The sequence below is a fragment of the Dromiciops gliroides genome, chromosome 5 (genome assembly GCF_019393635.1).
Source record: "Dromiciops gliroides isolate mDroGli1 chromosome 5, mDroGli1.pri, whole genome shotgun sequence".
NCBI classification, from domain to species: Eukaryota; Metazoa; Chordata; class Mammalia; order Microbiotheria; family Microbiotheriidae; genus Dromiciops; species Dromiciops gliroides.
Window position 1 is genome coordinate 105,690,358 of NC_057865.1, and position 12,960 is coordinate 105,703,317.

Consider the following 12,960-nt stretch of genomic DNA (forward strand, 5'->3'; position numbering starts at 1 on the left):
CTTGCTGTCTTGGGGAGAGGGGAGGGAGGCAAAGAAGGGAGAAAAATTTGGAGCTAGAAATCTTATAAAAACAAAGGTTGAAAAGTACCTCTACACGTAACTATAAAATAATAAAATATGATTTTTATGATTTATGATTTTATGATTAAAATAAATGGATGGATGGATGGAGGGATGGACGGATGGACGGATGGACAGACAGATATTTGAAAGGGAAAAAATTACAACACTGCTCATGATCTTTGGTCATCCCCTCTGTAATGTTTATCGAATGATACTGTACTCTGAACTGGTGTTCCCCTTGGCTGACATATATATCCATCCCTCTGAACAGCCAGGAGAATCAAATGTCTGTCTGCTGAGATAGTTCCCGGGGTCTTTAAGTGTAATGACTGCTATAGTGACTGTTTGTGTAATTGTTTGGTTATGATGATGTTATGACTATTTTGCTCAGGTTTTATACCACCTCTATAAATTTCTTGAAAGCAAGACTGCTTCCTTCTTGTCTTTTTATCCCTGGAGTCTAACATAGCATGGCAGGTAGGTGACCAGTAGGTTTGGAATCATGAAGACCTGAATTCAAACCCTTCCTCTGACCCTACCTAGCTAGGTGATGCTGGGTAAGTAATTTAATTTTTCTCAGCCTCAGTTTCTACATCTGTAAAATGGGGATAATAATAGCATCTACTTAACAGAACTGTTGTTAGGATCAAATGAGATATTATACGTAAAATGCTTTACAGACCTTAAAGTGCTATATACATATAAACTGTTATTATTGGGTTCTTAATAAATGCTTTCTTATTGATTGATTAATGGGAAATTCTCAAGAATGGGATTCTGAAGCCATAGGATTTTGTGAACAAAGATGACATTTAATAGGTATAATCATAAAAGTCTCAGATTTTGATTTAAAAATTTCAGTTTTACAAGTAAAAGATGAGGAAAGTGAGGCTAAATAGCAATTAATTTGAAAAAGGACCTGGAAGTATTAGTGGACTGAAAGCTTAATATGAGTCAATAATGTGATATGACAGTCAAAGAAAGTGAATATGAAATAAGATTGCATTAGAAGAGACCTAGTGGGGCAGCTAGGTGGTGCAGTGGATAAAGCACTGGCCTTGGATTCAGGAGGACCTGAGTTCAAATCCAGCCTCAGACACTTGACACTAGCTGTGTGACCCTGGGCAAGTCACTTAATCCTCACTGCCCTGGAAAAACAAACAAACAAACAAAAAACCGAAGAGACCTAGTATTCAGGACAAGGGAAGCTAGACTCCTGCTAACTCTGCACTGGTCAGACCAACTTAGGGAGAACTATGTTTAAGTTTGGGTGCCACATGTTAGGAGAGACATTGATAAACTGGAACATGGCCAGAGGAGAGTGAAGGGTCTTGAGTTTTTGCCACTTGAAGGTTAGTTGGAGGAATAGGGGATGTTACTTAGAAAAGAGATGTCATGGAGGGTGTTTTAACAGGCATCTTTAAGCATTTGAAGGATTGTCATATAGTGAGGGATTGGGCTTGTTCTGAAAGTAATGGGGAAAAGTTGCAAAGAGGTAAATTAAGGCTTGATGTAAGGGAAAACTTTCTAACAATTAGAACTATGGCTTCTGAGGTCCTTTCTGACTACGACAACCGGTGATTCTATGATTCCTCCATTCTGAATTGTATTTTCCAAGCTGTCTGGTGGTGCTGGTGGTGGTGGGTTTTGCTACCCTCCCCAATACCTACTTTTATATTGGAAGTCACCAGTGTGGAGATTCCTATTAAGTTTCTCAGAAGACTTTTCCTATTTATTCACTTCAGCAAATGAGCTGCAATTATTTTCATGGTATTCTATTTGCTTATGCACTTTACTTATGGGGGACCTAGATATCTCTGTTAAAGGACCTCTAGTGATGGGGAACACAATATCTCCCAAATTTGCAAGATGACTAAATGTCTTATGAAATTATGTCTTGTCACCATTGGGTATGTGATGAAAACAATTTGGCCAAATCCTTTGTTTTTCCTTCCAAGTTGAACCTGTAAGCTATACTTTCACTTAGCTGCAAATTCTAGTTTCATTTATCATGAGAATGTCAGTATAGATATGGTTTAGTTCTTCTAGTAATGTGTCAACTCATTGGTTCCTGGACAAAGATTGAACATTAAGAGGAATAATAGTTAAATTAATGTTTGTGGACAATCTAACAACTGTGTAATTCTTAGCAACCTCTGCACCCTTTCTGTCAATCTGTCACTAGCACTCCAGAATTGGAAGGGGGCCGCACAGGATTGAAGGCATTTTTTTTTGTATTTTTAATCTCTTTTAAAAAAAAAAAGAATCAGTGTCCAATTTTTTCGGTAAGCAGCCTCTGCATACTTGGGCCAGACTTAATTGTCAGACAGATGTAGTTGGTTGCCAGTCCTGTACTTGAAGCCTTTCCAGTCTGATAGCTCCTTGGAATATGTATTCTGCTCAAATAGCTTTCAAGAACTCAGAATTATCTCCATGGTCTAGAATAGAATTTTTGTGATGGATTCATTCACTCATTCTTTTATCCATCCATCTTTGCAAAGCACCCCTTTTAGGATGCTCACCTAGCTTGGCAGTCATGCTCCCAACTTAGCTCCCCAGAGGATAGCTATTACCCTTGGGTTTTGGGGTAGTCCCTAGGTGGCTACTTTACAAGACTCACGAGCCTTCATTGAGTTGCTTCACTTTAAGGGACAGCCAGTAGACACATTTAACTCGGTTTAGTAAAGACATTCGCTAAAATGGCATAGTAAAAATAACTATAAAACATTCTCCCCACCCACAACCTGAGTTTTACTCTCCCACAAATACACAAAATATCTGGGACAAAAAGGGGCACAAATTTAAGAGTACAATGGTAGCATATTAAGACCATGTATGACTAAGGCATAATGCCTCTTGGTAGTGTAGGACCTTCTTCCCTTCTCTCCAGCGTAATCTTCACAACACTCTCTCTGGGTATGCTGTCTGTGCTGGGTGGGCTGCTGAGCAGCTGGGCTCCCAAGGTCTGTTCCTTTCTGCAGGTTGACTCTGGATTGCCAAGGCTAGATCTGTCTTGAATCCAGAGGTGGCCCTCTTTTTAACTTCAAGAGGCCCCATGCCATGAAACTACTTCCTTCCTTAAATGACCAAGTCTCTGTATCCATGTTTGTCTGGAATGTGTGTCTCTGCTTCTTTCATTGTGCCTCAAGGTATGAGTAGCTCTACTATGGCAACTTTTGGCTCCTGCCTCAGGCATCTCTAACTCTTGAACTTTGGTTAAGTACTCAAAACAACTGGACTATGTCTTTTTTTTGGGGGGGGGGGGGCAAGGCAATGAGGGTTAAGTGACTTGCCCAGGGTCACACAGCTAGTAAGTGTCAAGTGTTGGAGGCCAGATTTGAACTGAGGTCCTCCTGAATCCAGGGCCAGTACTTTACCCACTGCACCACCTAGCTGCTCCCTGGACAATGTCTTTTAAGGATCACCCTAGGGTAGAGGGGATGGCCAATTATGCTCAATAACATTGCTTCCTTCTGATTCAGAGAGTTGTTCACACTTTGTAAAGAAATAACAGAATATTAATAGCTTGTTGACACATTAAAACATTACATCCTGAGACTATATCAGCTGAGGTGGGAATGGAAACACAAGATCTGACTTGGAAGGGAACTCAGAAATAATCTAGTTCAACCTATACATGCATAGGAAGGAGTCTTCCCTAAAACATCCCTGACAGTAGTTATTCAGTCTATTATCAATAGAATTAATAATGGTTAGTTGAATGAATGGTTTAAGGTTTGCAAAGCACTATACATGTTTTTTCATTTGATTCCCACAACCCTGTAAGATAGGTGCTATGATTACTCCCATTTTAACAGAAGAAACTAAAGAATAGAGAGATTAAGTGATTTGACTAATCTTCTGACTCCAAGGTCTCTATTTACCAAGCCACATAGATGCCTCAAAATGGAACTTTTATTTATGAGATTGTAACAACTAACATTTATATATTACATTAAGCTTTCTAGAGTGCTTTATATTTATTATCTCATTTGATCCTCACAACAAGTAGGTGCCATTGTCATCTCTGTTTTACACATGAGGAAACAAGCTGTTGGGTTAAGTCAAGAAGCATTTATTAAACACCTGCTATGTGCTAGGTGGTAAGGTGGATGGAGCCCCAGGCCTGGGATCAGGAAGACCTGACTTCAAATCTGGCCTCAGATACTTACTAGCTGTGTGACCCTGGGCAAGTCACTTAAGCTTGTTTGCCTCTGTTTCCTCATCTGTAAAATGAGCAGGAGAAAGAAATGGCAAACCACTCCAGTATCTCTGACAAGAAAATTCCAAATACGGTCAAGAAGACTTGGATGCTACTGAAACCACTGAACAACAAAATGTTTCAGTTACTGTCCTAAGTGCTAGGAATACCAAGAAAGACCCCTCCCAAAAATCATCTGCTTTCAAAGAGCTCACAATCTAATGAGGAAGACAACATGCAAACAACTATGTACAAAAGAGATGTATACAGAAGAACTTGGAGATAATTAGGAGAGGGAAGTCACTAGCATCAGAGGGATCAGGAAAGGCTTCTTGAAGAATGTAGGATTTGAACTGGAACTTGAGGGCAGCCAAGGAAGCCAGGAGGTGGAGAAGAGGGAGAGAATGAATTCCCCATGGGAAATAGCCAGAGAAAAAGCTGAGTCAGGACATGAACTGTCTCGTGCCCAGTGTCACTGCATCTCAAAATATGTGGAGCTGAATGAGGGATGGATGCCCAGGTTAGGAAGGGCTTTGCGTAGGTGACTAGCCTAGGGTCACCCAGCTAGTAAGTGTCTGAGCCAGCATTTGAACTCAGGTCTTCCTGATTCCAAGTAGAACCATCTGTCCAGCAAACCACCTAGCTATCTCGGTTAAAGGACTTCTAGTGATGGGGAGCACGCTAGCTCCTTCTGGCGCCATTCCACTTCGGGACAGCTCTAATAGAAAGGGTTTTTTTGTTTTGTTTTGTTTTGTTTTTTCCATGAGCTTAGAATCACAGAATCTGTTAAGTGGAAGAAGCTTCAAAGGTTATCTAGTCTAACCTGTCCCTGAACAAGAATACTCCAGCAGATGGTTATCAAGCCTCTTTTGGAAGAGCTCCAGTGTGAGGGAATCCACTTGAGAAGAAGTAAGAAACATCTGAAGTAAGCACTAGGTGGAAGTCCAAAGCACATTACAATATGATTCATTGAATCACATTATTTTGTGACCTTGAGCAAATCAATCAATTCTGCTCTGAATTTCCTCTTCTGTCATGTGAAGGTGTTGGACTGGGAGAGCCAAATGTCCCTTCCAGATCTAAATACCATGATCCTAGAGAGACCTAGGCCAACCCTTTCACTCTTTTAACACATGATCAAACTGTGGGAGAGGTAATTTGTCCTTGATCATACAGTTTAATAAGGAGCAGACCCAGGTCTAGAACCCAGTGGTCTTTCTATTACAAACATCTGGAGCCATCTCTGGTCATTCTGATATATATCTTGCCACTGGACCCAGAGGAGAGAGTAAGGTTGATGACTTTGCACAGCCCTCCTTCACTTAAATCCAAATCACTGCAAGTCCTGACATCACCCTAATGTCATTACCCTCTTCAAGAATGAAGGACAGGGTCAGCTAGGTGGCACAGTGCATAGAGCACCGGCCCTGGAGTCAGGAGTACCTGAGTTCAAATCCGGCCTCAGACACTTAGTACTTACTAGCTGTGTGACCCTGGGCAAGTCACTTAACCTCAATTGCCTCACTAAAAAAAAAAAAAAAAGAATGAAGGACAAACAACAACAAAATACAAAGTATCCTCCCAATTTCTAAATGGGAAAGATCACTTCTTGCTCTGATATTGAAGGCTTCATAGAGAAAATGGCAATTGAAGGACAACATTGGAGCCAGTTATTTAAGGACAGAGGTGGGAATTACTCCAAGGTTGGGGAGAAGAGACATTTTAAGTAAAGGTAATTAAGCAAAAGGCTGAAACATATAATATCAGGTAGAAGGTGAAAGTACTCTGGGAACTAGGAGTGTAATTTGGCTGGAGGTTAGGGTGGGTAAAGGGAAGATAAGGGAGCAAAAGGTTGGGTTGAAATCTGGGAGCCAGGAGAATAAATTGAGGTGAAACCTCAGCATGTAAAGGTGTTGTTTTTTTAAATGATCACAGGATTTAGAACTAGAAGAAGTGTTCTTAGACACTTTTCTTTTTACAGTTTGAAGAAAGTGAGGTGATTTCTTAGTTGCATTCCCTACACAGTAGGGTCTTTTAATTCATTTTCCCAAAATAGGTTTGTTTTTTTTTTTAACTCCAGTTGGACCTTTCCTATTAGTTTATTCATTCAACTAACCTTTATTAAGTACCTACTGAATACAGGACAACATATCTCAATCTTGTCCCTCTTTCCACTCTCTTTTTTCTCCCCTCAGTGTTTTCTTATTCTTTTCATTCATTCAACTAACCATTATTAAGTATCTATTGCATACAAAACAACGTATATTTTAATCTTATCTCTCTTTTCTCACCACCCCCTTGGACTTTTCCTATTCCTTTCATTCACTAGGTCAACCTTTATTAAGTGCCTACTACATACTGGGCAACTTACAATTTTTCTATCTCATCCTTCTTTCCCCTGTCCCCCACACCCCTTTTTTTCCTCCCCTTGGTCCTTTCTTATTCCTTTCATTCATTCAACGACCCCACCCCACTCCCACCACCCATTTTTTTTACTCCCCTCATACCTTTCCTATTCGTTTCATTCATTCAACAAATCTTTTAAGTATTTACTACGTATAGGAAAACGTATTCCAACCTCTTTCCCCTTTCTCCTCTCCCTCTCAATTTTTTTTTTAGTCCCCTCGGTCCTTTCCTATTTATTTCATTCATTTAACAAGCTTTTATTAAGTGTTTACTGCATACAGGGCAACGTCTTTTCCCTCCTCACCCTACCACCACCACGACCACCACCCCTTGCCAGGAACGAAGGGCACCACTTGTCAATTTCCTCCTGACTCAAACATAATTCTTTACAATCAAAAACATTTCTATAGGACAGTACGATCTCTTCCTTCGGTACTTTTCCTGGGCCTTCCCTTCCTTCCCCCCCTCCCAGCTCCCCCCTGTCCCTCCCCGGTCCTCCGCCCCCTGCCCCTCCCCCTGCCCCTCCCCCTCTCTCCTTTCCGTTTCCCACTGTTCTCCTCCTTCCCTTCCCTCTCATCCGTGTCATCGGTGCTCGATTACATGCAAACTCCCCTTTCGCTTTTTTTTTCTCCCCTCGGCCGCTCTCTCTCGGTCCGGGTCCCCCTTGCTCTGCTCTCCTCCTCCTCCTCTCTCCTCTCCTCTCTCTCCTCCAATGCAACTTTTGCCGAACCCCCCGACACACACAGACATGTTGAGCTGAGAGCACGGGGGATTGGTCGCGCACCCTCCCCCTTTCCCTCCCCCCTCCCTCTTTCCCCCCACCCCCCCAACGCGGACCCACCTCGGGGGGGCCCCCGCGGCCGCCAGCCTCCCGTGGGCCTGCCCGTTGCCACCGCCCGCCCCGGCCGCCCGCCCCGGGCCTTTATTTATTGATTATTTATTCTCCTTTTCAAAGAGGGAGAGAGGGAGAGGACGAGGCGCACCCCCCAGTCCGGCCCGGCCCCCCTCCACCCCCCCCGCGCCCCCCCCCCGGCCCGCGCCGCTTTGCATGGCCAGGATCAAGGGGGCGGCCGGCCTGCCCCCCGCCCCTCCCCCCCTCCCCGGAGAAGCGAGGCGGTGATGCGGGAGCGGGCGGCCCCGGCGGCGGTGGCGGCGGCGGTGGCGGCGGCGGCGCGGAGAGCCGGAGCGGACGAGACCCAGGCTCAAGATGGCAGATTCCGACTGAGTTTGGGGGGGCCGACGTCTCGCTTCGCTTTCTCCTTTCCGTTGCCATGAATAACGGACATCCTGGCCCCGATGGCCCCCATGTACGAAGGTAAGCGGGCGCCCGCTCCGGCCTCTCTCCCACCCCCTCAACCCCCCCACCCCCCCGCCACCGGCCACCGGCCACCGGTTCTCTGACTCCCTTCTTTCCTTCCGCGGCTCCCCCATCCTTGTCCTGGGATCACGCCCCCTCCCCCACCGTGTTCTGGCCGTGCTCCCTGCATTTGTCCACGATCCCCCCATCAGTCCGCGCCCCCTATGTCTACGAGCCCCCTGATCTGCTCACGCTTCCCATCTGTCCCAGCGTCCCCCTGATCTGCTCACGAGCCCTTATCTGTCCGAGCGCCCCCCGATCTGCTCACGCTCCCCAATCTGACCGAGCGCCCCCATCTGCTTACGCGTCCCCATCTGTCCTAGCGCCCCCTTATCTGCTCACGCGCCCCATCTGTCCGAGCGCCCCCGATCTGCTCACTCGCCCCCCATCCGTCCTAGAGCCCCCGTATTTGCCCACGCGCCCCCCCATCTGTCCGCACGCCCCCCTCCACATCTCATTCAACTGTTCTACACCCCCGCTCCCCCCAACACACACGCCCCTTCACCTCCTCCGGTCCCTTTAATAGCTCTTCAACCCCTAACCCCAACGCCCCCCCCCCCTTCTCTTCTCCCTCCCCATCCCAACCTAGATATAGACCAAGACCTGAAATTCAACCTGATTTTATTTCCAAGGTGGTGCTGGGGGGGGGGGGTGTTGCTGCTTCAAGGGAAAGATTTATGGCTGTGTTTTTATTTATTATTTCTAATAAATAAAGGTGATGTGGTTTGGCCCTCTTCCCCCTAAATTTCCGTGAGAATGATCTTTTCACTTGCTTATTCTTCTCTTAACCATTTCCCCCCCCCCCCCCCCGCTCCGCTTCCCAACTAGGCTTCGTCACCTCTTTCTGTCCCGTGCCCCCCTTTTCCCCGATCGCTTGAGTTCCACATTTTAGGCTGGGTGCGGAGGGGGGGGTGCTTACAGAGCTGGGTGGTGAAGGGGGAGATAGGTGGAAAAAGTCCTGTTTCAGTTCCAGGCAGAACAATGAAATAGACCAGAATCTCCCTGCATTAGCGTGTTAGAGAAAATGTAGTTAGCATTTTCGAGCGGGGTGGGTGGTGAAGACCTATATCTTAATCAGGTCTAGGTAAAACTGCATTGTGCACCTTCTGCAATGCTGGGTCATTCGCCGATTAACTGTTTTGAGGGGGAAAGAGGAGGTGGGGGGGAAATGTAAAACAAAAAAAAAATCTTTTTTCTTTCCCTTTCTCCTTTTTCCCCCTCGATCTTAAGTCAGTTCTGTCACCTTCCAGCCAGAAATCAGAGGAGAATCAACTTAGTTTTTATCCACTTTCGGGTTGTATGTGTCTGTGTTTTAAGATATGTGTAGAATGAATTTAAATAAAACAATGCCGGGTTGTAAACCATTTTGTAGTGTTAATAATTTTTTCTTATGAAATTCTTGTGAAACAGCAGCATTACAGATTTGGCAAAAATCCACCCTGATATATTTCTCTTTCTTAAGATATAGTATTGGCAAATGAGGGGGTTAAAGGGGGTATGCGTGAGCCAGAGGAAAGACAAGAAAAGAAATTTTAATCCTTTATGTAAATCCAGGGGATATTCATCTTGAGGGTAACAAGGAAAGCATTAATACTTTTATCTCTGCTCTGAGAGGCTGATTTAAAAAAACTTATCTGAAAAGAAAATCTGTTATTAGTTCTAGGACTCTAAATGAACTAGGTTTCTAGATGGAATAAAGTTGCCAGTCAGGCTCTGGATAACAAGGCTGTAAATAACCTATGGACTGTAAATATTTTTTTTCAGACTCTCTTAGAAACAAAGGGGCTGTTTAGAAGGCAACACACAGAGAGATGTTATTCCAGGGGCTTTCCTCTTTGATTCTGAAGAACACAAGGTTCATTTAGTCCTTTGAAAAACAAAACAAAATTTCTTATCATGCTGTAAAACAGAATTGAATATCCCACGAGGATATGTGGACAATCTATGAAGATGCCATGTACAGTATTTATTGTTAATCTGTATTTATGGAAAAGGGGCCACACAGTCAATGCTAGAACTGTCTGGAGTGTTAAAATGAAACAATTTTCTCTTTATTAAGTAGCTCCTTGAGACTCCCTCTGCTGGACATTCAGGGTGAGCATTAGAGAAGGGACTTGTCATTGAATTTAAAATTGTAGAGAACAGACTGTGTATGTATATTAGGATATGTTTTGTCAACCTTTCAATAAAAAATAATTTTTGTGACTAAATAAGGTGCTCAGGAAAGGGAGAAACTATTTTAAGTACAGTGGAAAGCAGGCTTCCTCATTTTTGCTATTGCATTTGTGAACCAACCTGTATCTCTCTCTGCTGTTTTCATGATGTTGTTATATTTATGTTCATAGGCCATTTGCCCCTGACTAAGCATCCCTCTCATATTACCTTTTAATGAGTCTCAGGGTGAACCTAACTTTTTTAGTTCGGAGGGAAAGGTGGGTGGGAGAGAATTCCTTTACTCTCCCAGTGAGCCTACTTGCCTTAAGTCTTGACTTATGTCATCTTTTGTGGTTTCAAACCAGTTTCCTATAAACCATATCTATGCTCTTCCTTCATTGTTAAAGTAATTTAATGCATTTTTTTCCTACAGCAAGTTTCTCCCTGTATTATTAGAGTAACTGTTTCATTTCCATTCAAAACTCTTTCTTCCTTTACTCCTCTACCAACTAGTTCATCCTAGTTCAGGATCATTCTGCTAATAGTCCAGGGCTTGGTCTTTGTGAAAGGGACTGTCAGTAGTGCTGCATTATGCAATGATTCTTTAATGGGGACAGATGCCACTATGGTCAGGAATTATGTATCAATAGTGCTTATATTTACTTATGGCCTAATGCTTCCAGGTCTCCAAAGATGGATTATAGCCTCTTTTTTCTCTTGGCTATTTTAATTGGAGTCAGTAAACCTGATTATTATTCCTTAATAAGAAAATATTACCTTTGTATGTATCTTCAACAGGAATTATTTTTTGTGTCATATACATACAATGAAAAGTTATTTCGAATGCACTTGGATCCCATTAGATATTGAGAGTTTTAATATAGTATTCTGAGGCACAGTGAATTGGCATACATAGGCTTTTCAAGCAGGAATTCAGCAGTGGCTATACTTCTATTGGTTGGTCTTTTCATATTTAAAATTACAGTGAAGTTTCCGTGGTTTGGAAACAATAGGAAGGAAGGCCACTTTGAATTAGTGAAAAGTCTGAGGTGTAGAATGTTTAGAAACAAATGAAATTAAATCATATTGCTTTCAGTTATCTTCAATAGTAGAAGCTAATAATGGCTGAGAAAGTGTTCCAATTAGAGGTCTTAGTGGATTTACTTTAAAGATAGCTAAGACTAGTCTATAAATAGCACTGTTTTGTGAATTAATGCTGATAGTGGTTAAAATATTTGAAAGCAGATTATATTCTTAAACTTCTTTCATACTCTTTATTCCATCCCCTCTCCCCAATTTTATTTACACACTTAATTTACTTAGCCAACCTTTTGAAAAATATTTATATGTAGTTCAAATTGGGTAAACATCAGTAGAGCATAGGTTTAAATTATCATGAGTTCTGAATTGCTGGAGTCCAAATTCCAAATTAATTAGAATGTTGTGGACTTTAAATGTGACCTGCTTTCAAGCACAGACTTATATGCAAGGGAAATCTCTGAACAAAACTTCATAAAAAGGAGATGCTGAAATCTAGAATTTGAAGAAGTCTCAAGAATCAGCTTTAGATCCATCTTGCATTAAAGGGGACTAATATAATTTTTCTATGTTTTAATTATTTTTCTTGTATTAATGCCTTAGAACATATTAATAATATACTATACAAGTTTAAAAATGTTTTACTTTTCAGCACTTCCCTTTCATTTCATTCTCCTTCGGCAGTGAAACTTAAGTTGGTTTCTTAAAAAAATTCTGATCAAAAACTGATCTCATTTTTGTTCTAAAACTGTTCTAGACTCCATAAAATAAGAACTCTCAAGTATTTTGAAATCAATAATAATATTTAAGTTATGAATCATCCTGATTTTCCACTTATATCTCTAGAATGTACAAAATTGCATCCACATAAAAGGCAAGTACTTTTTTGTATTGCCTTTCCATTCTTTTATTTGCATTGAGTTTATGCTTACCAGTATTATTCAGAGAATCATTCCCCCATAGCAGCTGGCTTCAACAAGTTTTTTTGTTTTGTTTTGTTTTTAATGCCACCTTAAGAGTAGCTTTGAACACAGAGTAGGAGTGGCATAATAAATAGGCCGGCTCCAAGTCAGAAGGACCTGGGTCTAAGTCCTATCCTGCTTCTTGCAAGTGCCAGCCATGTGACTCTGGACGAGTCACTTAACCTTTCAGTGTCCCAGGCAACTTTTTTTTTTTTAGGCAATTGGGGTTGAGACTTGCCCAGAGTCACACAGCTAGTAAGTGTCTGAGGCTGGATTAGAACTAAGGTCTTCTGGACTCCAGAGCCAGTATTCTATCCACTACACTACCCAACTGCCCCCTGGGCAATTTGCAGAGACTGTATATTGTAGAGCAGTTTGCTTTCCAGGTGTTCCAATAAAATCACAGATCTGGTTAAAATAAAAGGAAGAAAATCCCTGAGCAGAAGTTGATAGGCTGCTGCTTTTAGAATCGCCTAACCTACAGGAACTTAGCATTGGAGAGGACCTCAGAGGTCATCCAGTCTTCAGCTCCTCAAAGCATGAAACCTGACTACCCTTTAAATGGTTCTCTAATTACCTCCAGGGACATCACGAATCCCTTAGGCAGGCTGTTTCAAATTGTTAGGAATTTTTCCTTAAGTTACTCTCCCCATAGCTGAAATCTGCCTCTCTTGGGCAAGTATCTCTCGGCATGACTTTTGTGCAGGGCCTTTCACTTAAACATGGCAGCGGGGCCTAGAAATTGTGACCAGTCGTCATTGTGCCACCCTTCTCAGCAC

General features: G+C 42.6%; 1 protein-coding gene across 9 annotated transcripts in view; it reads left to right on the forward strand.

The window, feature by feature from the left end:
* Positions 1-7,815: 7,815 nt before the first annotated feature.
* The window catches only part of HIPK2 (homeodomain interacting protein kinase 2), a 215,376-nt gene continuing 210,231 nt past the window's right edge, over positions 7,816-12,960 (forward strand). For all 9 annotated transcript variants that reach the window (XM_043966155.1, XM_043966158.1, XM_043966156.1 and 6 more), the window contains exon 1: positions 7,816-7,985. In XM_043966155.1, the coding sequence (XP_043822090.1) occupies positions 7,967-7,985 (19 nt within the window). In that variant the 5' untranslated portion in view covers positions 7,816-7,966. The remainder of the gene's footprint in view (positions 7,986-12,960) is intronic.